Source organism: Mirounga leonina, unplaced genomic scaffold, assembly GCF_011800145.1.
Source record: "Mirounga leonina isolate KUSES-001 unplaced genomic scaffold, KU_Mleo_1.0 Mir_172, whole genome shotgun sequence".
Lineage (NCBI taxonomy): Eukaryota > Metazoa > Chordata > Mammalia > Carnivora > Phocidae > Mirounga > Mirounga leonina.
In genome coordinates this window covers 16632130-16658804 of record NW_023270442.1, presented here as the reverse complement: position 1 = coordinate 16658804, position 26675 = coordinate 16632130, and the positions used below count along the sequence as shown (strand labels likewise).

The following is a 26675-nucleotide window of genomic DNA, read 5'->3' as shown; positions in this document are numbered from 1 at the left end:
AATGTCCACTGCACATAATAAAGGCCATCTATGACAAGTTCACAGCTAACACCACACTCAACAGAGGAAAGCTGAAAGCTTTTCCTCTCAGATCAGGAACAAGTCAAGGATGCCCACTCTCACCACTTTTATTCAACATAGAATCAGAAGTGCTAGCCAGAGCACTTAGGCAAGAAAAAAAATGAATAAAAGGCAACCCAAAAGGAAAGAAAAAGTAAAACTGTCAGTATTTGCAGATGACACATTATATACAGAAAACCCTAAAGACTCAATCAAAAAACTCTTAGAACTAATAAATGAATTGAATAAAGTTGCAGGATATAAAATCAACATACAAAACTCTGTTGAGTTTCTACACATTAATAATGAGCTATTAGAAAGAAAAATTAAGAAAACAACCCCATTTACAAATTACATAAAAAAGAATAAAATACCTAGGAATAAATTTAACCGAGAAGGTGAAAGACCTATACCCTAAAAACAAGACACTAATGCAAAAACTTAAGGAGACACAGATTAACGCAAAGATATCCCATGTTCATGGAGTGGAAGAATTCATATAAAATATCCATTCCACCCAGAGCAATCTACAGATTTAATGCAATCCCTTTCAAAATTTCAGTGTCATCCTTCAAAAAAAACCAGAACAATCCTAAAATTTGTATGGAACCCCCAAAATTCCTTAAAAGATGAAGAGCAAAAATAACAAGTGGTATTACATCTCAATAAAAAGTTTCTGCACAGCAAAGGAAACCATCAACAACATGAAAAGACAACCTACCGAATGGGAGAAAATATTTGCAAATCATATACCTGATAACTTTCTCATGCACCTATTGGCCAAGTTACTAACTAACAAGTTACTAACCCCCTGTGGCTCAGTTTCCCCATTTAGAACAAGAGGATAATCATACTCCCTACCTCACCCGGCTGCTGGGAGGATAGATAATCTGTGTGAAGCTTCAGAACAGCGGTGCAGACACAGAGCAAGGACTCGATATATGTTAACTCTCATTATCTGACTGGTCAAATTACAAGGAAGTTTCATTTTCTTCTTCTCAGCTTTTCTTGATTGTCTACATTTCCAGCAATAAGGAGGTATTCGTTTTTTAATAAAAGTGAACAATTATTTTTCCCACGGCTAAGTAGTGTTGGGGGGTAGTTCGGGAAGTGGAAATGCAGCACGCCTCGGGCCCCACGCCCCTTACTTAGCCGCACGACGGCCATCCCACCCAGACGAGGGGCAGGGCTCCCCGGGACAGTGCAGACACGAGCTCTCTTCTCCCCGGGCTTGGCACATGCACCTGCGTGGGCTCCCTCGGCAGGAGTGAGATTCCCTGCCGAAGAGCACAGACAGAGGTAGTAGGAAAGAGCTCTCTTTACAATGCTTCTCCTCTTGGGGTTTGCTTTTTTAACGGCAAAATCCAGTTTCTATTTCCAGCTCAGGTTTGCATGCATGGCTTCATTTCAGCCCCCTACAACCATGGGAGGCAGGCATCACTGGGAAAGTGGGGCCAACAAGTCTTATGGGCACAGCTGGAGCCCCAGGCTGGGTGTTCTGATGACTCCCTTTTCTCAGAGTGACCCCTGTGGGAGGAGGGGCAGCAGCCTCCAGAAGGTTCTCTGTAGCTACATTGAAAGGAGAGGTGGAAGGAAGGTTAAGGGAGACTCAACCAATTTGCTTTTGGCCCCAAATGAGATGTGAGAAGATCCAACAAGGCTCCCATGTGTGGATTTCCCAAGCGGCCATTCCTTCTTCAACAGAAGTGCTTATGAGGCAACTCAGCTTTGAAATCTGTTCCTAATGGTATCTGGAGCGCCCCCGGCGATAAGACCACATGCTTTTCCTTTTTCCTATATTGTCCCTTCCTTCCTTCCTTCCTTCCTTCCTTCCTTCCTTCCTTCCTTCAGAGAGAGAGAGTGAGTGCACATGTGCAGTGGGGAGGGGCAGAGAGAGGAGAGAGAATCCAAGTGGACTCCGCACTGAGCGTGGAGCCCAACATGGGACTCAATCCCATGACCTCGAGATCAGAACCTGGGCTGAAATTAAGATTTGGAAGCTTAACCAACTGAGCCACCCAGGCGCCCCCATACTTTCCTTATTTCTTACAACATTCCTAAAACCTATCCATAATCATCTAAGCCAGATACAATAAAGCCAGTTTATTCCAAATATTTTATATTAGGATTCCAATGGCAGAAGTTGCAGAGATTTTATTATTTCTGACCCTCCCTGCCTCTGTTGTGATGGGACTTACATACGGAGACCAAACAGACATATAATTTTTTTTTTTTTTGCTTCCCTATGACCCATGGTGAGAGTCCACATATCAATCCAAGTTGAAATCCTAGACACTTACAACATTCCCTGGTTTGCTCTAGCTCCCCCTCCAGTCTGTGGTTCTTAATTAGCTGCCTGAAATGATCCCAGGGTGGAGGACTATGAGGAAGGCCCTGCTTGGAGGTGATGGACGGGGGCAGGCTGGAGATGTCCCCTAAGCTGTAAGCTCTGTGCGCAGAGGCCCTGGCCCTGCAGCTTCCAGGCCACAGTATCTCCAACATCAAGGTCTAAGATGTTTCTTTAATCAGGGTGGCCCATGCTGAGATGGAAGCCAGTGGTCTTGGTTTTCTGAGGCCGCTTTGGGGTGGGAATTCTGGTTCCATGAATTTGCTATCCAGAAAAGTAGGTGGCCTGCCTGGTTCCTCCAAAATTCCTTTTGAAGGCGCAACCAGGCCTCTCAGCCTCACTGATAGGTAAACCTTGGCCTGGAGCGCAATTTCTATTTGTTTGTATTTCTATTATCTATTTGGGTTATTTTGAATTTTAAGAGCTGAAAAGGACACCAAAAATGCCTGTCGTGATTGAATAGTGTTCCCCCAAAAGATAGGTTCCACGTCCTGACCCCTGGAACCTATGAACGTGACCATATTTGGGAAAAGGGTCTCTGCAGATGTAATTAAGTTAAGGATCTCAAGATGATATCGTCCTGGAATAGGGTGGGCCCTACCTCGAATAAGTGCCCCTCTAAGAGACAGGAGAGGAGAAGACACACATATGGGGGGCAGCCAAGGCAGAGACTAGAGGGTTGGGACCACAGCCGAGGATTGCCAGCCGCTGGCAGAAGCTAGAGGAGGCAGGAAGGATCCTCCCTCAGTCCCCAGAGGAAGCCCAGCCCTGCCGACACCTTCACTTCGGACTTCTGGTCCCCAGAACTGTGCGAGAGTAAATTTCCATTGTGTTCAGCCCCCTAGTTTGTGGTATTTCGTTAGGACAGCCCCAGGAAACAAAACCACCCTCCATGGGAAAACTGGTGGGTGCGATCCCCACACTCCTCCTGCTCTTATCCCCTCTGCCGGCTCCGGCCTCAGGCGAGTATAGCCAGTGAGACTCAAGAAAAGCCCTGTGTTCCTCTAGGGAGCGTGTACGGTCCCCACACAATGGCCTGCTCTACACCGAGGCACTTTGATGGGTAGGACGGCGTGGAAAGCACCTTCAGGAAGAATGTCTCCAAGGGCCACATTGTGGCACCGACCATGGAAGATGGGCTGAGCCCGACCCATCTGTCCCCGAAGGTACAGTCTACATCTCTAGATATCCAAACTGCTTCCAGGGATCAGGACAAGGTGTAGATCACGCTGTGCTTTCTAGGATTATTTACTGGTCCATCGCTCGTGGTTCCCCCTTAAGGCACAGGCTTCCCCACACCTTCACTTGCAAGACAAAGACTCCTCTTCCTCCAGACCCTGCGTGGAGGATAGTATCTAAAAAGGGATCTGAGTATGAGTTAAACATGGTCATCCATGTCCAGCCCAGAGGCAAGCAAGGCCAGCAGCAGGGGCTAGGGTTGCCTGAAATGGAATCGTCACAGTAGACTGGAAACTCCTTTCAAGTTTATCTTCCATTTGAAGACCTCCGTCCCCTGCTCCACAGTGGAGCTACGGAGTGTATGCAAACTGGCATCCCATGTACCACATAAGCTCACGGATGGGCTCTGTTGGTGGCACAGAGCTGTTACTCAGAGTCCTTCGGACGGCCGTGTGTTGGCCACAGGCTCTTCCACTCCCTACTGCCCTACAGTTGCCCAGTCATACATGTCACATGCCTGGCCCCATAAACATCTGGTTTGTGACTCTCGTGGACCATTTAGGGTGTGTTCTCTCTGTGTGTCTACCGGCTGTCCTATAATTTAGTTATAACAGTTATTGCTTGAAGTCTGTAGACCACATACTCAGGCTTTGAAGCCTTTCTGTGATCTTGAAATGTTCTGACAGTTGGACACGGCCTGTGTTCTCTGTGATTTGGGCCCACTCTGGAGAGGGGCCTAACTAGAGAGCTGGGTGACATTCTCCTACCATCTTGGACAAATAGCCTTGTGGACATCCTAGTTCTTCCAAACTGTTGTGTCCAGAAGAAATCTGCCTGGTGTCCCTCAACATAAATCATCAAAGTCACTGATATCAGTCCCTTCCCAAGCTGTGTATCACCCTGAGGCCACATGACTGTCATGCCTGCGCCGGGGCCCACACTCAGCAGAGCCACCCCAGGATGGCAGGCGGGGAAAGGCTGGAAGGGTCAAATACATTCCCTAGAGGATCCGTGTTCATTTTTCCTTACAAAAGCTTCTGGGCAAAGCCCTGGCATGGTCTCACTTGCAGGGAAGGCCCAGGTCCACAGGGACACAGAAGCCAGGATGTGAGGGCCATGCTAGCCCCTGTCTTGCTGACCTCTGGAATCCCATGCTCCCCAAAGACTGCACTGCCCAGCCCTGCTTCTCTGTAGGAAGCTGACTTTCTGGAAGGTGTTGAATTCTCTTTCTTTAGGGGCTGTGCTTTCTTTGGACCCTGTGGATCCCTGCTCTGGGTTAAGATAATATTTTGAACAATGTGTGAAAACCATTTGGCTGACTGTGGTCCTCCAGAGCCACCACTGCCTTATGTCCAACTCTGCTGCTGGCAGAGCCCTTCGCCCCATCTCCAGGGATTCCGGGGTTTTGGACGCTGGTGTGGAGAAAATCTGGCCTTGGAAAATCAGACAGTGACCTCCCTGGGTGTTGGCAGATGTTTCCTGTGCTCAGTGACCTCATCAACTGCGAAGACAGATGTGTCTGTATGTCTCCCTATAAGAGGAGGCCAGCGCCCCCCATGGCCTTGGAGTCCCGAGGGTCACCATAGTCCTGGCCACCTCCAGCCGCCTTCCGTTGTGGGGGATGGAAAGGAAGTGGCACAGGCCGCCCTGCATGCCTGAGCTCCTGGGGCAACAAACCAGGCCAGCTCCAGCTGTGATCGGAATGAAGGACTTGAGTCCCAGGTTGGCAGGGGCCACTATGTGGATCCGGGATCCGGGTGAAGCCTGGAAGGCAGGAGGCTGGGGCCGGGCCCCTGAGCCCTGCCCTCCGTTACTGAAGCGCCACGTGACAGGACTGGAAAGTCACATTTCCAAATGACGAATCCTGCCTTCTCAATTCTCACCTGTCCCCCCGAAGCCGGCCTGTCCAGCTGGGCCTACTACTTGGGTAAGGACACAGAGCTCTGAGAGAAAGTCCCTGTCATGGACTGAACTCTGTTCCACCCAAATTCATATGTTGGAAGTCCCGTCCCACAGTACCTCAGAACGTCACTGTATTTGGAGATAAGATCTTTAAAGAAGTAATTGAAATAAAATGAAGTAATGGGGGGGCCCTAATCCAGTATGGCCGGTATACTTACAATAAAAAGAGATGAGGACGCAGACACACACACACGGATGATCACGTGAGGCCACAGGAAAAAGATGCCCATCTACAAGACAAGGACAGAGGCCTCCGGAGAAACCAGCCCTTCCGACACCTTGATCTCAGATTCAAGCCTCCAGAAATGTGAGAAAACACATTTCTGTTGTTTAAGCCCCTCAGCCTGTGGTATTTTGTAATGGCGGCGTGAGCAGACCAATACAGTCCCCATAAGGATCTGAACAGCATGAGGTGGAAAGCATTGTCCAGAAACAAGAACTTAGGGCCCTTGGGTAGGGCTGGAAGGAGCTGGACACATCCTCTGGAGGAGAGCTGACAGCAGATGACACCATGTGAGGAGGGAAACAGAACTGGAAAGAGTGGGGGGCTTGGCTTTCCCCGGCCTCCATGGGGCAGGAATTTGGATATGGACAACACTCCAACTGACCAACAGGGACCCTGGGCAGTGGGGGCAACAGGGCCCCTCAGAGAGAGGTGACCAATGCATGCAAGGACAAGACAACCACCTGGGCTGGGAGGTGAGGAGCATCTTGTGTAGGGAGGGCTGGATGGAGAACACCTTCATGAAGCCTGGAGACCAACGAGGGGAGGAGGCTGAGGAGACACAGACCTCTGGACCTTTGCTCTGATCGATGCCTCCTCACATCCCTGCCCTCACTGCGGAGGGCACCCAGCAACTTCCGACGGCCCCATCTCCCTCCTGACGCCTTTCTCTGGCAGGGCCCACTCTGACAGATGTGGGGGGGCAGGGGGTTAATAGTCCCCGAGAGCGGCCTTCAGCCGACCACTGGCAGGAGCAGGAATATAAATACCTCAGCTCACTCCCCTTGGCGCCATGACTGAGGCCCAGTCAGACAAGCCCCTCTTAAGGCTCCTTCCCCTCCATGCCTTACTTCTCTCTCCCCTAACCACGTTTCAGTCGCTGTCCAAATAAATTGCTGTACTTGAACTCTAGGCTCAGGGCCGGCTTCTGGAGTTGGCCCCTCTGGCCCTAGTTGTATGCGTGGGGAGACTGGAGCCTCAGGTACCTCACAACACAGAGGTTTCAGAACTGCCCAAGCTCCACACAAGACCCAGCTTCCAAAGACCAGGCTCTGCATGTTGAATACGTCCCCTTTCTTCATCTGAGAGTTCCAGCTTTGGAGGGGAAAGTAATGGTTTTCCTGAGAGGGACATCCAAAGATGGTTCCAGTCCTGGAGCCAAGGTGTGAGCTCTGGAAGACTAATTCCCGCCCCTATTTGTGGGTAAGAGCCTCGGCTGTTTCTCGATGTCAATGCTCCTTTGGCTTATATCTGGAAAACTGGCAGAGGGGAGTCTGGGGCCAACGTGGGGCTCATGGCGGATCCCAAGGCCACGCTCCGTCTCCCCACAGCCTGCTGGGCCGTGCTCTCTGCCTCCAGTCCCTGTGGTGTTTCTCCACTGTAATGAAGGTCACCGCACAGTAGCAATCATTGCCAGTGTTGCTATATTTAATTTTCTTTGATTTACCAATTCTAGCCCATTTGGAGAAAATAAAAAACCACCACGCTCCCTCTGGTTTCTAAATGCTTCTGTCTTTTTCGTGTGTCTCCTGGAAGCCTGTGTATGTCTTCCCTTTCAGGGCTCCCTTGGATAATCGAGATGTCTAGAAATACCAAATCCCAAGTGAGATACGGTGAATTTATCATGCAGATTGCAGAGGACCTCTCAAATGAAGTCCCTTCAGAAGCTGGCTGCGCTTGGGAAGATTGGGGCTCCTGATGGAGCAAAGACAGGCTCCACGTCTAAGAGCCATCTTGTGGTGGAAACCACTCAAAGCTTGAGAGCCAAACAGGCCTGGACTCTAGTCCTGTCTGACTCAGCTGCTGCCCTGCCACAGGCCTCCAGCCGCGGGGCTCACCTGCTCATCTGGGAAATGGACACAAGGGCCGCCTGGCTCCCCGCACTGACGAGAGGCCAGAATGGATACAGGAAAAGCTTCCAGTCTGTATGGTCACAAGAACCTCGCGCTGATCATCACTGTGGCCCTTATTACATTATTACGTTTCCAGATACAAATACAAACTGTATTTATTTCCCCGGTGGGGGGAAGTCCCTGCTCCCTCTGTCAGCCAGGCAGCACAAGCGATAAGAAATGAGATTTAAAATGAAGACTTTTAATTCCGTAAGTTTTCATTCTCCGTGCTTAGAGGCCTCATGTCCTCCAGCGCAGCCCCACATTGAGGAGCAACTGTTCCTGCAGGTAATTCGGGGGATATCAGGGCTTGCTGGATATCAGGGCTCCTGACAAGCTCCTGCCTCCATGGAAGGGGGCTGGGGACCCGTGGGGCGGGGGCTTTCAGAGCGGCCACCTGCCTTCTCCACCGGCAGTGGTAGCGGCAGGGAACGTCCCTCCCGGGCCACCTCCCCCCACCCCCGGCAGTGCGGAGGTGTGGGCCCTCATGCCTGTCCTCCCTTCTAGATTGTTCTGTGGTGATGACGCTGCTCCACACCCTCAAAGCAGATGCCTCTTCATCTCCCAGCCGCTCTCGTGACTCCAGAGCACGCACTCTCCACTTACTCCCTGCCTGGCAAGTCTCCCCAAGAACTGATTCTGTAACTGACACTTCCTACCCTGTTTTCCAGCTCCCGTATGAGCGAGGCTGACCTACAGATCCCATCCAAACAGTGAGCAGTTGCTTCCTGACCAAGCTGCTTTCAAGAACGACAGGGATGTTTGTATCACGATTCGGTTACTCGAAACGCAAGAGATATAAAGGCTGCTCACAACTCTGAGTCTGGCGGTGCACAGCGACCTTTCCTCGCTGTTGTGAATCAAAAGCGAGCAGGAAGAAGCTGTCTGAGTCTGCCCAGCGACACCCTAGTAACTGCCATGGCCGCCGGGTCCCAGTCGACACTGACTGGGCAGGTAGACCGTGCGGCCAGAGTGAGCAGTCCTTGGACCTGCCATCCACCCTCAGCTCGACACCAGCCACTTGTCCTCTAATGTCTCTCGTCAACATGAAGCAAAGCAAGATGGGGGCCATGCTGTCTGGGCTGCACTGCAAAAGATCTGGCCCCTCCCCCCATCTGCACCCCCTTAACAAGCACCCCTGAGCCGGCCATTGGCATGGAGGGCTGGGCTGTGAGAGGATGAGGTGTCCCACTCCCTGCCAATTCTTTGCTGCCTCAAGTTGGATTCTAGAAGAAAAGTGTCACTTCTTTAAACATTTCGGTGACTCGAGCCCCAGCCCCACCCCATCCAGATGTTCACCCAACTGTCTGCATTGGCAAATCGAATCCTGAGTATTCACTCTTTCCATGCTGACTTCTCCCATCCTGGGAACCTGGGGTCTCCCCTGAGCTTGCCAGCGGGTGGTGGGCAGGGGTCAGAGGCCGGCTGCTGCCTGCTTCAGCTCCAGGCTCTGCTGGCCTCTCACCGTGTGACCCCAGGCAAGTGGCTTAACCTCTCTGAACCTCGGCTCCTCCTCAGTAGTCAAAGTGGGAGATGAACATGAGACGCTCCCTCACTGGGTTGGCCACATATTTAATCACTTAAATCAGTGCCCGACGGTAGTAAGGGCTCTGTACATGTTGGTTCTTTGCTGGTCGCCCTCACTTGCAACTGGTGTCCAGATGTCATAGAGAAACTGAGGTTCTAAATCCACTATCTCCAATCCAGCAGCTTCAGCACCATCCCACACCCGCCGGAGTGTCACCTGAAGGTGAGCTTGGACGTCTGAGAACTGACCAGTAGCTGTGCTTAACCAAGGGGTGGATGGAGTGTGCAGGGGGTTTAAAATTCATGCATGCACAACGGGCGACCATTGTACCAAACAAGGGCCGCCTTCCTGCTCCGTCCTGACCACCTCCTCCCTGGCTAGCCCCGGCCCACAGCCCGGCGTGGGTGAGCGGTACTCACGGAGGTGGTGTGCGTAGCGGAGGTGGAAGACGTCACAGCCGTGCACGTGATGGTAGAGGGTCTTCTCGATCAGGTCCTGTGGCTCATACCCGGTCAGCTCGGTCACCCTGGGGGTGGGGGGCGGACAGTGGCTCTGTGGGTTACCCTGCTCTGCAGATTGTCTTTCATTTAAACTAATATTGGTTTTGCCAACTAATCAAGTGCTAAAAGGCTCAGGGCGGGGGGTGATGTTGGTTTTGGAAACCGAGAATGATCTTTTTTACAAGAAGAGAGTCTTTGAACTCTAGCCCGGTAGCACTATGCATGAGCGGGAATGTTCTTCTGAAACTACCAGCTAGAAGAACATTGGGGATGGCTTAACGTGTTTTCCTTTTTCAGGGTGAAGCTTCTCTGGGGGCGCTTACCAGTGAACTTTGACGCTGATAGTGGGAGAAAGACCCACTCTCCAGGGGCTTTGGGGTGACGGTCCAATGGGAACCTTTGGTTTTTTTATTGTGGTAAAATATGCATAACAGAAACTTTGCCATTTTAGCCTTTTTAAGTGTACATTTAGTGGCCCTAACTACATCCACAACGTTGTGTGACCAGCACCCTTTCCATCTCCAGAACTCTCCATTGCTCCCCACCCACCCACCCAGGTAAGCTTCACTCTCCCTCCGTCTCTATGAATCTGTCTATTCCAGATAGCTCATAGGAGAGGGATGCCTGGGTGGCTCAGTCGGTGAAGCGTCTGCCTTTGGCTCGGGTCATGATCCCGGGGTCCTGGGATCGAGTCCCGCATTGGGCTCCCTGCTCAGTGGGGAGTCTTCTTCTCCCTCTCCCTCTGCCTGCCACTCCCCCTGCTGTGCTCTCTCTCTGACAAATAAATAAATTAATTTTAAAAAATAGATATTTCAGAGGAGTGAAATGATTTGGCACATGTCCTTTTGTGTCTGGCTTCTTTCACTTGGCATCATGTTTTCAAGGTTCACGCATGTTGTAGCATGCGATAGGATAGCGTTCGTTTTCATGGCTGGGTGATGTTCTGTTGGTGTAGATACCACGTTTGGTTTGTCCCTTCACCCGCTGACGGCCACCTGGGTGGTTTCCGCATCCCGGCTACTGTGGGTGTGAGCCTGGACGTCACATCCTAGTCTGCATCTACAGACTAGCCGGAGACATGGACTCCTCCTATCAGTGGAGGATGGTCGCGCAGCCCCGGAAAATAGTAGAACAGCCCCCAAAAATATCGTGACTGCAAGGTAAACCTGCAGTCCACTGGCGAAAGGGCAGCCTGCTCCTGGGGTTTTCCTGCCATTACCACCTCTCTGTTCTCATCAAGCCCCAGGAATATGGATTTCCCATGTCAGCTCTTTGAAGAAAAGCAGCTCTCAAAGTCCAAAACTACATCATCACTGGTGTTCGGATCGCTCCGTCCGGAGGTGAAAATGGCAGGCGGCAATGGTGTTGTTTCCCAGGCCCTGGGCAACTGAGCTGGGAGCCGTGGCCTCAGAGGAGGTGGCCCAAACGTCTTGGTGACAGATATTCAAGAACAGATGAAAGAGGAGGACAAGAGGGATTCTAAGGGAAGGGAGGCAGTCCTGGGGGGCAGAGGTGGGGCCTGAGGACGGGCCGGGACAGGGGGTCCTGCTGGCATGTATCTGAAATGTTGGCTGGAAATGAAACAGGGAAACCTGACCTCATTCCGTAACCTGCTCCCCTTTCTGTTGAGTTCTGCGTGGGCTTTGGGTCGTAAATCTCCAGGAGCCTCATATTTCCCTGGAATCGGTCACTATTTGGTGTACACATTTCCATGGTGTTCCATCAGGGCGGGAAGGAGACGGGGCTGGAGGTAGGTGGGAAAGGGAACATGCCACAGCCTTTAGGGGCTCGGGCGACTTGTCTAAGAGCCACCTAGAACTTCAGGCCCCACTGGAGTCGAACTGTGTGGCAGGAAAACTGAGACCTGGCTTCCCCCCAAAAAGAAAACCCGGCATCTCTACTGTGTCAGGATGAAAGACGCTTCCCAGACCCTTTGGAAGTAAAGTTACAGAACAACGGCCCTGAACGTGTAAATGAATCAGCAACACGTGTATTAAGTTTCTCATCAAAGTACACGCTGGTTTTAAAAATTAAAGGAAAAGAGAAGGGTCTGGCAGCACGCCCTCCTGGTTTTTTCCAAACCTCCAGTGTCTGAAGACCTGTCAGAGGGATTTGCCAAACCCCAAACATGGCTGGGTTCACCCATCCTTAGCAAAAGCACCAGCTACAGTTTCAAAGTGAAATACCACAAAACCCCTATGAACCAAATTTCAGGTTATGCTGAGTTCAGTTGTGTCTGGGATTACACTGGGTGGGGGGCCAAGTGGCCACCCCCCAGGTCCACCCCCCAGGCCCCTGTGACTCTAGGGCTGCTGGGCTTCAAGCCAACCCCACACTGTGGCTTCTGGGGTTTGGATGCCAGGAGCTGACATCTCCCACCCCGCAGGGCCATCCTGCTGACCTCTGAGTCCTGGGCCGGCCCCTCTGTCCCCCAGCCCAGGGGCCTATCGAAGACCAAGCTGCAACAGACCGGAGACCAGAGTGAGTGTGAAGAATTCTCCAGCTCGTCACTGACCCCCTTAAGTATCTCCTAGTGATACTTATCTCCCTCCCAAGTGTGTGGAGTTCAGAAGCTTTGCTAGAAGCTTCCTGGTACTTAGCTGGGAGAACAGCAGTGGACTTCTGCAGAGACAGGGAGTCTTCTTCAAGATCACTGTCTTTCTTTCCTACTCACCTCAGGGGTCCAGCCCTCACCCTGATGTGGAGGGACGCTGGCATTCGAGAAAGTCCATGCCTGAGGCTCCCACCATGAGCTGGTCTCTCGGCTAACCTCCAGTACCCTCTTCTGCAAAGCCCTGCTTTTGTCCTTCGTGTTTCAAAGCTGTGTGCATCGAACGATCTGAGAAGACCTGAAATCTCTTCTTCCGGGGAGACCTCTCTCTTTCCTCTTCTAGAGAATTCACTGACCCCCAGAGGCTTTTCCTAGAACCCTCAAAGGAAAACTAGGAGACAGACATAACATGGGAGACCCTCCCAAGTGTGTGAAATAATGAACTTGGACAGCTGAAATTCCTTTCAGTTCACTTTTACAAGTGGCTCCTGAATCCAGAAAGAACCCCTTCCCACGGCCTGCTGTCACTTCCGCCACACCCCCAGGCAGCCCAGCCCCCCGGGGCCCCTCTCCGGGCAGGGGTCTGCCTTCGCTGCAGGAAAACAGCATTTGTCAGCGTCTGGCCGCCCAAAGGTGCCGGCCTCCTTCCCCCAAAGAGTTATATGTACTCTTTCTGGGAGCACAAAGCCAATCTGTCATGTCAACCTTTGTCATTTCTCTACCTGTGAACGGTTCTGAGGTCCTGACGTGTGCTAACAATGACCTAGGCTAATTCGTGTCTTCGCCTCCCGCCCCTAACCAGGTATGTGTGATTTTCTCCCATAACTGGTTAAAGTGACCAATTTTATGTCATGTATATTTTACCACAATAAAAAAGGTCGGGGAAAAAATCTATAAATCTTAGCAAAAAATATATATATATATTTATATTTACAGATGGATGTATCTATCTCCTTTCTCCCAGAAAGCTTAGCCACGCACACCCAAAAGCAGAAGCGGGGTCTCTGAACATTTAGTCCTCCCTGTACAGCTGAGGACTCTAGGGGGCTACCTGGCAAAGTGACTCACCTTGCAGGCCCATCGGGCTTTTTACTTGTACAAATGCTTCCTGTCTATGATCAAGTTTCCCCTTCCTAATAGCCTGTGGGTAGCCGAGTGGGCAGGGCGGGGCTGACTTGTTTTACAGATGAGAACATGGAAGCCCCAAGAAGCCCCGCAGGCCTGAGGCCTCAAGGCCGGTGAAGCCTGCAGGCTGCCCTGGGGGTCGGCCCAGCCGGCTGCTGCAGCCGTTCCAGCACACCCCTCCCCGGTGCGGCGGGCTCTGGCAGGCCTGGCGAACAACACATCAGGGCTTCCACCTCGTTCACTCTCCCTTGTCTCTCTGAGACGAGATCCTCAGACTCAAGTAGGAGCCGAAAGGATAGTTGAGAGATGGTTCTGGGGCCACGGCATCTTCGCCCTCCCCGCCAGCCAGGGGGCGCCCTCCCAGCCCAGGCCCAGCCGGGGCACCCGCTGAGCTTATGGCCACAGCCTTCCCCAGGGAAGGCCACCTGCCTGCTCGCAGCCTCAGCTCCCGCGGCTGCCACAGCCCGAACGGCCTCCCACCAGCCTGCGTGGGCAGCCACCCCACCTCCCAGTCCACACTCACAGTCTTTCTTTTTGATTTTAAGGTCCTACCTACTTGATGGAGATACAAGACAGAATCCCGACATCGTGGGCCCTCAAAAACGGCTAACTTGTGTCCACAACACATATTCCCAGTTCCTACTTCAGTGAAATGATGAAGGGGTAAGTAAATAATATAAAACAACCTGGAGAAGCTGGCTACCCCCTGAGTCCTAAGGCTGATAGCAATTCTTCCAGTTCATGACCTGGTTCCACTAAATCGCTTTCTAACTCACATTCTTGAGAGAGAGAGAGAGCATGCAAGCAGGGGGAGCAGCAGAGGGAGAGGGAGAAGCAGGCTCCCCGCTGAGCAGGGAGCACGAGGTGGGGCTCCATCCCAGGACCCTGGGACCATGACCTGAGCTGAATGGAAGGCAGACACTTAACCGACTGCGCCACCCAGGCGTCCCCCTAACGCGCATTCTTAGTATGACTTATTCCTCGTTACATTGTGGCTTCACAGTGTAGCTTTCGGGGCAGTTTCCACCATCAGCATCTTCGGGAACTCTGCAGGAGCATCAGGTGCCAAACTCACCTGGAATCCAGGAAGATCAGCTTCAGGTCGAGGCTGGCCCTGAACATGAACATGTTACTATGCAGCTTGATCTCTGTGATGGCACTGGGCGGCAGCGACTGGCCCACGGCCACCAGCCCCACGATCTGGTAGCACGAGTCATACAGGGACATGTCCAGCATATACTGCCTGATCTTCAAGTAGCCGCTGCAGTGGATGACCTGGGAAAGCAGAGGGCAGGGTCAGCCGCCGGCAGCCCAGGAGGTCAGACTGGCGCCCACTCCTCCTGGCTCGGGGCCTGCCCGCCTTCTTGAGCATGCTGGACAATGCCCAGCCCAGCCTCTACTGAGCTGTCGGGCCAACATGCTTCTTTCTCGGGAAACAATATCATAATAAAATGTAAGGGTTGTCTTATCCAATTGACTCTGCTCAAGTAACTCCACAAGGTAAGACTCTAATACATAATGGATTTAATACATACTCTAATACTAATACTAATATTACTCTAGTACTCTAATACATAATCCATAATTAACTCATCACCAAGTCACTATGAAATCGCACAACAAAAGCACCAAGGGAAGCTAACTGTTGGTTCCATGATGCTCGCTTGGGTACCTGTTATGCTCGTCGCCTCCCAATGGGACTGGATTTGACATCTGTTAACTTGACATTTATATCACTTGACAAGCTATACCATTCCAGTAAATTAAGAATTCTTTCAGTAGAATCAAGAGTCTTCCTTTTAATGTATTTTTATTTTGTTTTGTTTATTTATAACTCAAGAATTTATCCCCTTGTAATAAGCAATAAGCAGGAGTGGCTATATAGAAACCTGATTGTTATAGCCAAAAACCATGCAGGAGAGAACGTATAGTGTTCCAAATGTCAAACGGAAACATTTATGCAATCTTCAGCCTCAATATTGGCAGGATTTATGTAAGTTAGAGTCAGTAAAATCTCGAAAGGATCCCAATCATCACGACAGCAGTGATGAACAGCTAAAATCTTAAAATCTCTTTTCTTTTTTTTTTAATTTTTTTTTTTTTAAAGATTTTATTTATTTGCGAGAGAGACAATGAGAGAGAGACAGAGAGCATGAGAGGGAGGAGGGTCAGAGGGAGAAGCAGACTCCCTGCCGAGCAGGGAGCCCGATGCGGGACTCAATCCCGGGACTCCAGGATCATGACCTGAGCTGAAGGCAGTCGCTTAACCAACTGAGCCACCCAAGTGCCCTTAAAATCTCTTTTCAAAAACGTTCCTCCAGGACTCCTGAATTCATTCAATCTTTAGAGCTGCAATAAATCTTAAAATCCGCCCAGTCTATTGTCCCATCTTACTGATGAGGAGACTGAGGACAAGGTAGGTGATCTGTATTGCTTAAGATTAGACAGTTAATAAGCGACAGAAATAACTCAAGACCCAAGTCTGTTGGGTACAGGACAGTGCTGGGAGTTCTCCACTCCTTCGAGTCTGAGTCAGCAAATAAGAAATGTATCCCCAAACTATAAAACAGAGTGAGGTAAAGTCAAAGGAAAGAGCTCAGTGTGGGGTTCAAAGGAGGGGGCTGAGGAAAGGCAGCCCCTGGGGTGGGGAGGAGGTAGGGAGGAGGCATTCCAGAAAGAGAGGACAAAGGCGGAAGAAACAGTAACTTCAGACTCCAGAGAGGACACAGAAGCTTGGAAGGGGTTGCTCAGCGCAGACTTCCCCCATCTTGCCCTTCCGTCTGGGAGTGGCTGATTCTGGTGCTGAGGCACCATGCCGCCCGTGGGCTCTGCGGGGGACCTACTCCTGGATTCCGGAGCTAGCCAGAGCAGGGGGCCAGGTCTGGCAGAGAAATGCAGCCGGGAGGAACTCTGCCCCTTAGCCTGCGGGCCTCCTGCTGGTCTTCTCCCTTCTCTGCTTGCATCCCTGATGATCATAAAATGGGGCCAATAATACTCCCCTCAGAGGGCTGCCATGACTATTAATTAACTAGATGAGAGGCCGCTGCTGAAAACCCGTGGCCCCTCGGAACTGGTTCCATCGTTAGTCAAGCACATCATAGTCATCATCCCTGGATTTGGCCGAACATTCGAGGGTAGGGGCACCATTTCTGTGCTCTGAATACTCGCTGCCGACCCCGCGACAGGGATTCTCAGTAAGCTCGAGGGGCAGCTCCTTCAATGGCACCGACCTGAGCAAAGTGGAACCTACAGGAAAGGAAAATTCCACCCTGGGCCACGTTTATTCCTGGTCTCCTCTGACGACATCCAGCCCTCCTGGAATATCCTTGTAAGATGCCAGCTCTCATACCTGCTGCAGAAGCGGAGGCCAGAGGCCTCCCCGGAAAGTTCTGCCTTAGGCAGGGGGAAATGTCTGGGTCCCGGTGCTTGCTGTCTGCCGATGTTCACCAGTAGGAACAAAACAGAAAGCAGGGAAGACCCAGCGCCAACGCCTTCTTCCCCCACCCCCGACACGAGGATCCTCATACCTTGTATCCGCTGCATGTCAGGCCCGCGTTTCTTTTCGCCAAGACACACTTCATCCGCAGAAAGAATGACCTCTCTATCTCATACTCTGAAAGCAGGAGTGAGGTTAGATTGGCCAGCTGTCCCCCAACTGCTTCCCCCGATTTTGTCCCAACAACGTCAGTCAACCCTCAGGCCCAGACCAGGCAGCCAGAGACCCCATCCCAGAATGCCCAGCCCCTACTCAGAGAGTTTCTGCCTGTGGCCGCGACCTAGGTGGGCTGGGGAGACTGGCCCCGTCCTGGCGTGGCTTCCACATGCTCCAGAGGCAGGCAGCCAGAAACGTGGCCGTAGCAAGAACTCAGGAGACACCAACGCGGGGCCAGGTGAGGACTCTTAAGTGCAGTGGGCCCAGCCCTGCTCGACCGGCCCGTGGTCCCCTCCAGGCAGGCACAGAGAGGCCTGGCGCCAAAGGAATCGCCTTGGCCAGCCCTGGGGCGGATGCCTGAGTCGGCCAGGAGGGCCCAGAGGCATCTGACTTCTCTCAGGGTGGAGGATACTGAGTCAGGGCTCCCAAGCACAGCCCCCTCCGCAGCAGAGGGAGGCAGCCACGGGGCACCCATCCTGCCCGAGACTGCCATGGAATGGGGAAGAGAACCCAACAGACCCACTCGCTCGGCCAGATCGAAGCTTTTGCCCTCATCTAGAGCCCCGGTCCGACCACCCCTCCTTTCTCGACGGCTCTGACCCTCTCCATTCAGTCTTTCCCTGTCTGGCCTGAAGGCCTCACCCACCAATCTCGGACCTCACTATTGCAAATGCAAGCGAGTCCTCTAAGGACACACCCTATGCTTCCGTGAACAGATACCAGTTCTCTGGAATGATGTGTCCATGCCCCTGGGTGAGGGTGACGTCACTCCACTCCTAATGAACAGCTACTTGGTGGCAGTTAATAAATTAATTTTTTTTAAAGATTTTATTTATTTATTTGAGAGAGAGAATGAGAGAGAGCACATGAGAGGGAGGAGGGTCAGAGGGAGAAGCAGACTCCCCGCCGAGCAGGGAGCCCAATGCGGGACTCGATCCCGGGACTCCAGGATCATGACCTGAGCCGAAGGCAGTCGCCCAACCAACTGAGCCACCCAGGCGCCCAATAAATTAATTTTTAAAGAAAGGTTACCATTAGGAGTGGAGGCAATGCCCCCCGCCCCTCCCCAGGGGGAGCAAGGGAATCGCCCGCTTGGCTCCTCACTCCCCCACCACTGTTGGAGGGGCGGCCACGTTTACCCATAACTCCTCTGCAGCGGGCCGGGGTCTGCGAGGCATAAGGCTTCCCGGTGACACGCCTGCCTGTCTGCACCATTTGCAGCTACGCCCTGAGGTGTGCACGCTCAGCTCCAGACACCTTCACGTGGTAATGAACCAGCCAGTTCGGAGAGAGCCAACAGCGCAATAAGCATGAAGCAGCAGGGCAAGCTCAGCAGCAGAAAACCAGCTCCGTGGATGGGAAGCCGGGGAGCGGTGCCAGCCCCTGTGCACCTCACGCCTTGCACACTCAGGTGGCAACCCCACCTGTCCTGGAGCTCCAGGCTTCTCTGTGTGGCTGTTACACCTCAGACATGAACCCCGCGGCGACTGGGATTGGAAGGGTCTCTTGATATTCCCAAGACTCGTTTGCTGTCATTTGATAAACGCTTAACTGAGAGCTATGACATGGAAAGGTAACATGAAACCAGAGCTCGCGGCAGAAAGTCCATTCCTGTGTAACCAACACACTGTGCGGAACTTTCTAGAACAATAACAGCACAATGGTCTTAGGAGTTCTCTAAGCCTCCTGCAGCCTTTTCCAGCTGTAGACAACCCCGCAGTGAAAGAATGAGACTCAGGTGCACTCTTCTCCTCCCAGCTCTCATTTTGCTAGAGATTACTTCTTCCGAGCTTATGTGCGTGCACTGATGTGGCCAGACTGTTTGCAAGGACTTAAGAGTTACAGACCATAGCGGGGCGCCTGGGTGGCTCAAGTGGTTAAATGTCTGCCTTCAGCTCAGGTCATGATCCCAGGGTCCTGGGATCGAGCCCCACGTCGGGCTCCCTGCTCAGCGGGGCGTCTGCTTCTCCGTCATCCCTCTGCACCGCCCGCCCCCCCACCGGCTTGAGCTCGTGCGGTTTCTCTCTCTCAAATAAATAAATAAAATCTTAAAAAAAAAAGAGTTACAGACCATAGCTACAGACCATAGCCATCTCATCACAGAAAGCACAGCAGTCTCTGTCCCTGGTAAGGAAAAGTGAGACGCACAGTGACTATGTCTGGGGCTAAGAACATGGGGGCCACAGGCTGTATCTGCAGGCGGTTTTAAAACAGAGTGGGCTCTTCTGCAGTCTCTTCTTCTAGCCTTAGAACGGCCCCTCCCGGGAGGAAGCAGTAAGACTGGAACTTGAGTTTTTCTCCAGCTGGTTACCCCATTCTACCATGCTTGATGTCTCTTCATTTGCATTCTGTTCTATGGGGAATTTTGGCCAAGTTGGGATACCACAGTCCACAGCAGACAAGAGACCCACTGAGCAGCATGCTGGTTGGTCTCACTGGACTGTCAGAGAGAGGGTGTTACAAGGCCAGCGCCCCAGAATAAGTTCGTCATCCTAGCATGCGCTGCAATTGTAACTTAGGGAGTCATTTGCGTAATGATGTGCCCCACGTCGTCCCCCGAGCAATCACACCACATTATGTCCTTACACGTGCTTATGGTGGTAGGACCCCAATCCATACGTGTTCAGTAATGGGACCGTGGTGGAGGAGGTGGAGGATCGTGTCCCCACGTGGAGACAGGCCGGTGAGGTGGACCTGCCTCCATCTAGACCAGGGCTTCTTAACTGATTCCTGCCGTGGCACAAAACCCACAGATTCCTACCTGGAATAACGTTTTTAAGTGCAGAAGATAAAAATATAGGAGATCACAAACTGAACCAACTGTATTGAAAACAGTTACCAAAATATTTTTGCTCATATTTTTTGGTAATAAAACAAGTGGTGATTTGGTTATAAATGTGCTGCTTTATTCATGATTAAATAACAAGAGCCAGCAGCCAGCCTCGTAACTCCCTAAAATTTCAAAGTAGTGATGAGCGTGCGTGGTAAGTTTAAACACCTGCGAGAACTGTAAAGTGAAATGAAAATGTGTGTGACTCTTGTTGTTGGCGAAGCCACCAGTAAGAGGGGGAGTAAGATGGCGTACCCCCCATAATCTATAAGCCAAGGAACTGCTACATTCCAACCAGACAGAAGGAAGATGGAATTCTCCACGTGCAGTTTCACGGACCCCCTGAGTTCTGTCGGGGACCCTCTGGTTAAGAGGCCCAGGTCTAGGGGCGCCTGGGTGGCTCAGTCGTTAAGCGTCTGCCTTCGGCTCGGGTCGTGGTCCCGGGGTCCTGGGATCGAGCCCCACCTCGGGCTCCCTGCTCGGCGGGAAGCCTGCTTCTCCCTCTCCCACTGCCCCTGCTTGTGTTCCCTCTCTCGCTGTCTCTCTCTGTCAAATAAATAAATAAAATCTTTAAAAAAAAAAAAAAAAAGCCCGGGTCTAGACCTGTGTTCCTGGATTCTAAACCAAGAGCACACCTTGACCGCTTTCCTTTACCCCCTGCCAGCGCCCATCATGGTCTCTGGCATGAGAAACCCCTGGGCCGCTCCAGTCCGCACACTTCGCCTGGGCAGCATGGGAAGCAAAACCCTCGCGTCCCATCCAAGAGCTTCGTCTGGTTTTCACGCTGCTGTCTTCGTCTGGAGGAAATACCTTGGAGCAGGTGATGGTGAAGGGGCTGGTGGGCCGCAAGCACTGTTGTCATCTCGTCGTGGTCGGAAGGGTGGATGTATTCATAAATACTGTTGCCCGTGAGCTCCACCTGCCGCAGAGGGAAGGGAAGGGTCAGAAATCCTCTAGGGGGCTGCGCGGGTTGGGGAGGGGAAGGTGGACAATGGCTACGGACCGCGAGGGACAGAGCTTTGACCTCTGCTCACAGCGCACACCCTCTCCACACGCAGAAACACGCGTCTTTGATCAAGCAACGTGCTGAACCGTCTCCCACGTGGGGACGCGAGCTGAAAGCCACGACAGTCCCGAGCAGGAGGAGCTGGGACAGGAAGGATGAAAAGGTGAGCCGTGGAGGTGGGTGCCCCCCCTTGGGCCCGGGCGGTGTCCTTTACACAGGAGCCGGGGCCTGGCCCTCCACCCACACGCCGTGCTGCCTGAGGGGCCTGGCCAGCCGGGACACCAGCTGCCAAGTCCAGACGATGGTCCCTGCGAGAGTCACGTCCTCTCCGAGGCTGAGCAGGTGGGAGCCATGGGGGCTCCCCTGCACGTGAGGAGGGCTCGCACCCCGACAAAGGCCCTTCCTCGGGCACCGCCAAGCCTCCTTCCCGTTGCCAGAAAGGTGTCCCTGGCCTTCTGACTCTGGGATGACCCGTTACCCAATGGCTCCCGCCCACGGGTGCGGCGGGGCGGCTGCGTGAACTGCGGGGACGTTTGGGCCCACTCCAGACGGCCATGTGACACGGTGGTTATTTCCGGGGGTCGCGACCCCAGCACTTGCATGCCACCTGCTTCCTGGCACACCCTGCAGAGGACACGATGGCAGGCCTAGAGCCTATGTGCGTGTTGGACAGGACCCTTGCAGGGACGGGGGTCTCTAGGAAAACACTAGCATTAGGACCTTTCCACAGAGATTCCTGGTGACTCGACACCGAACCTTGAGAACTTTCCTATTGTTCTCCCAAAAGTAAGTGCCATGATAGGGGATGTTAGAGAGTCTCAAGACCTGGACCCCCTGACCCGTCATCCCAAGTTGGGCAGTGCCGTAGAATGTTCCGGAGACTATGACCATCAGAAGGGCCTTCTGAGCAGTGGTGGGTGGACCCTGTTTTAGAGATGCAATGGTGCAGACGAGAGCACCCAGTATTGATCAGGAGCCCAGGCCAGTGATGGCTCTTCCATCACAGCCCGCAGGAGCCCCAAAGCCCGGGGGTGGGGGGGAAGCCGAGAGTGTGTGAGAAACTGCCCTCGGGTGGCAGGGAACCGGGGCAGGTCTGACTCAGTCTTTCTCAGCTCTGCCCCACGGGGAGAGGGCAGGCTAAAAGAGCAAAGGCAGGCTTGCGAGGGCCTTGTCCCCAACCACTCCCTTGTTATTTTTAAGTGTGTCGTGCCTCGTGTTTTGTTGGGAGGCTCACTGCTCTCCCTCAGAGCGGAGCCAACACGATCTCCTGTCAAGGGGCCGCTCTGACCGGGCCACCTCACGCAGCGGGACAACCACAGGCAATTTCATGGACAAGTTCTGCTGGGAGCCACTGTTCCAAATTAGCATCAAGGCCATCAGCTCCTTCCTTGCGACTGAGCGGCCACAGAGGGGTGAAGGAATTTACCCCCCTCCTCTGAGCCAGGTCTTCCAATTTGTTAAGACGTAGGAGTTGCCATTTTATTCAGAACAAATTCTGTTTCTGGCCTGCTAAGTAAATCTTGTCCCTAAACCGGCTTTCGCAGTTTTGTTTTCTGCATTATTCATGGAATGTTTCTTGCCAATATTATGCCTACAGAGGAACGGAGAGAATCCTGTTACAGAAAGCCTCCCTCCCTCCCCACTTGACCCAAAAGGGGATTTGCCTATGACCAAAGTTATTACGTGAGTTCATTAAAAACAATAAGGATTAAGAACTAAATAGTCTTCTTTCAAATCATTTCTGTTCATCCTTAAAAAATTTCGATAAACCAGCAAGTGTTAAGTCAGCCATTTGGAACAGGACCATCTCCTCTTCCCTGAAGTCAGTGATGGAGATTCCTGGTAAGCTCTGTCAGGTGGAGAGGGACAGAGGCAAATCAATAAGGGAGCTGGGCTTTTTTTTTTTTTTTAATCGAGTCACATTTCAACAGCTTATTTTTAAAATGAAAACATAACGAGATAGATTTTGTGTGTGTGTGGGTCTATCATTTCTCCCTTACTCATGTTCTTAGGGGAAAAAATGAGCATTCTGGTTTGCACCAAGTTCTTAATCAGAAAAAAGTACCCCATGTCTTTTTAGAGAAAGTATATTTATATACTTGCATCTGTCCTTACAGGGATTTGATTCGCGTTTTAATCCCAAAGCAGCTTCATCTGTCTTCAAAGACCCATTCTCACCACATGCATTTGGAGAATAAGAGAGAAGGTCCATGAATTAAGAGGCTTGATTTTCTGAATCCTTGGTTCAATTATAAACTCCAAGGCTGTCCAGGAAGTAAAATGGTCTTCAAATAACGGAAATGTTTTTAAAGAACAAATTTTGGAATGATAAAACAGTGCTGACCTTGACTCAAAATTATGGTTGACATGGTGTTTCCTGTATTTACATATCTATTCGTGCTTTTGAATGGTTGAAAGAAATGTGACTACCTCACAAAAAAAAAAAAAAATATGGTTGTCGCTATAAAACTCTCCAGGTCTCATACATCAATCGTATTAAAACAGACCCTCAATGTGATATTTTAGTATTTGTAAAACCCTGCTAACTACAAAATGAATTGCTTTCCTACTAAGAGCGTTTTTATGTTTTGCTGAATAGCTTTCCTTCCTGCCAAGAAAACTACATCTGATAAATACAGCACTAAATGGATATATTCTGGGTCGGAAGGGGAAAGTCACCCAGTACTCTGGAAATACACATTACTCTGCTTTGGGTGTTTTGCTGACTATGGTAAATTAAGCATTAAAAAAAAAAAGATGGTTTGGATTTCAGAGTTCGAGTTATGTCAACAAACATAAAACGCTGTCCTTTCTCTTTATTTCAAAAGTGCAAGGATTAGGTCTTATGGCCCCAAACAATGCCATGGCTATTTTTACGGCTGTGGTTCCGGCCACAATCTCAAATATTACATTTTCCTTTATATGTCTCATAAAAGGCTATTTCACACATATCTATAGTTATTTGAAAACTTATATTAGTTACCTAGATGCTATATAACGTATGCGGCTTTGGTGAAGAAATTTAAACCACGGGGATGCTTGAAAGATTCTGCGGAAATACAGAGCAGGTATACAGGGCTTTTTTTTCCTTCTTCCAATATAAGTACGTTAATCACATTAACCAAAGAACCGTGGAACTAACCACCTAATAAACCTGCGTGGAAAAAGAGTGCTTCCCCAGCTCTACCTTTTGACCACATGAATCATTACCTATTATTTGTGTGTGCACACACCAAGTAGGATTTTCAAGCCTGTAGCCTGACTCTGTTTCCCCACACTGGAACAGTGAGCTGAGGAGACAACTTGCAATTCGTGGTCATCTCTGTCACTCTTTGGTCCGAAAGTCTGACAGAGGGGATCACCCTGTTTACTAATTCAAAAGCAAAAGTAATAAACTCTACCAGATTTCTTACTCCCACACTTGTTTTTAAAAAGTTCAATGAAAGAGTTTGGATTAGGACAGGCTTATAACACATAAAGAATGATTTTTATACTCGCAAATACATCACTCAGATAGTTATTTGGATAGTGTAGATTTAAAAAAAAAAAACACCACCACCACTTTGCTGTGAATTATCAAACAATTATGACAAACCTAGGAGCTTAGGTTCCCCAGGAGCTGCTAACATAGAGTTTAACCCTGAATTAATGTGAAAGATGTTACTTAATGAGATAACATCACTGAGAATAATTGAAAGTTCTTGGACCACAGAAGGATAATATGTAAATAAAAGCTATCAGTACTATCGTTATTCATCAGAAAATCTGTTTAAAGAGCTACTCGGCCTACTGGATAGAATTTTCTTAACACTTTCATCTCTGAGGATTTAAAAAAAATCCTTAAGCCTATTTTAATAAAATTTTCATGTTTGACATATTTGCCTGACTTCTTACTACTAATAAAAATAATCTAAAAGGTACAAAAAAAATTTTTTAAAGGAGAAGCTGGGTATTTGACATCCTTTTCAATACTTCATTTTACTATTTAAGTAAAGAAGACAGAAAAAAATACACATTGTGATTCTGCCTAGATTTCCTTCTGCAGAGTTAATCGTGAGCAGGAGACAGATCGGAGGGAAAGGTTTGTTGTTGCTTATTTAAACAGTTCAGCGTGGAACACTCCCCAGACCCTAGCCAGGGCTCACGTCTGCATTAAAGTGTTTTCATAGCTGGAGACTGATGCTGAGACAGTCCCGCCAAGCGATCAGGGGGAAAAAAACATCAGTCGCTCTACAGTCAGTTTGATTTATCTTTTTTTAAACTGACACTTCTCCCAGCCAGCAACATACAGACAAAAGGCATCTCTACAACATTCTTGAAAAATGATGGTGTGTAGAACTCCCTCCCTTTTCAAAATTATGACTCCAAGTTTTATTTCTGCGTTATGACCAAAAGGAAATATAGTTTTAATTGGGATTCATCATGAACAGGAGTTCATCATGAATAGGAGGCAGATTTGTCAGCTATCCAATATTTTGTTCATTCTTAATTATTGTGCTCATAAACGGTCAATTTCATTTCCCACATAAAAAGAGAAAAATGACAGAGAGAGAGTTGTAGGATGCTAGACTGAGCAGCCTGACTGAGTCAACTGGAGTCCTGGGATGTGCACAGGGCCTTATGATGTGCCAGAACATTCCACAGGACTACGCAGCCCCAACATGTGCCCAGCAACGGACACTATTTGAACAACTTTTGTGCTACTTGAAGTATAGTTCTAATGAAACTGTGGGGATACCTGGATTCTGTGCAGCTCCCTATTATTTATAAATGACATAAAATGGGCACTTTGATATAGTTCTTACCACAATCCTGAAAGAGAGGTAGAGCGGGCAGGATTTTCTTATTTAAGTGATGGTTCAGGGAGGCTAAGTACCTGACCTATCGGACAATGAAAACCATATAACTGGGCATTTCCCTTTTTGCTTTGACTGCTAGGGAGCTCAGATCTAAATTTAATATCTGAAAATAGTGACTGTACCTGTTTTATCTTTACCAGTCCTTTTTAAAGGAGGTGAAATGTTTTATCTTGTTTGTGACATTATTCTAAGACTAACCAAAGATTCAATAAATTACAATTGAAAAATCAAGTAATCTGCTCAAAATCATTCAGCCACAGACAGAACGACGGCTAGACACCAGACTGGTTACAACTAAAGGACCTTAAATAATTCTAAATAGGGCAAGGTGGAAATTCAGAGCATAACAACCTTGGAAAATATATAAATAGTACATTTCATGTTCCCAACAGTATTTCCCGTTCTACGAGTATACTAATGCCATTAGTCATGGAAGTATAAGAGCCAAACCTTAGCAAATCTTAGCTGGGAGACCTGGTTTCGGAAAGGAAGAGAAGAGGAAGAGAAAAGGAAACACTAAATAATTTTAATATGAGATTCTCTTTAAAGGACTTTACATAAGAAACAGAGGCACAGAAACCCCCTTGGGCATGGATAAGGATATACACACATTGGAAGAGAAGGTTGTAAATAAATGGCAAGTTTAAAAAAAATGCAATGGTAGAAAAAGAAAAGGAATACACCAGATGCAGATTTCCAAATTGGTAATTTTGTTTTTCCATGAAAAAAACCCCAGCGCCATTAATTGGCAGGTTTTATTTTGGCTTAACTACAGAGGGGGCTGGTGCAATACAGATTATTCATCTGCCTCCTGGGAGCCCATTTCCTGTCTCTAATTAATTCTAGTATGTCTTCAATCGTGATGAAAAAAAGCACTCTGATAAGTCACAATATAAAGAAACATTTAATCCCTAGATATATAAAAAAATGTGACTTTTAGAACCTCCATCCAGGCTTGTTA

The 26675-nt window shown here is 50.0% G+C and overlaps 1 protein-coding gene across 1 annotated transcript in view; it reads right to left on the bottom strand.

Annotated features, from left to right (window-relative positions):
- Nucleotides 1-26675, bottom strand: part of SIM2 (SIM bHLH transcription factor 2) — a 46689-nt gene that overhangs the window by 5873 nt on the left and 14141 nt on the right. The window contains exons 4-7 of the mRNA XM_035017672.1: nucleotides 20660-20768; nucleotides 16895-16980; nucleotides 14443-14642; nucleotides 9611-9717 (exon numbers count right to left, since the gene is read on the bottom strand). Coding sequence (XP_034873563.1) covers nucleotides 9611-9717; nucleotides 14443-14642; nucleotides 16895-16980; nucleotides 20660-20768 — 502 coding nt within the window. The remainder of the gene's footprint in view (nucleotides 1-9610; nucleotides 9718-14442; nucleotides 14643-16894; nucleotides 16981-20659; nucleotides 20769-26675) is intronic.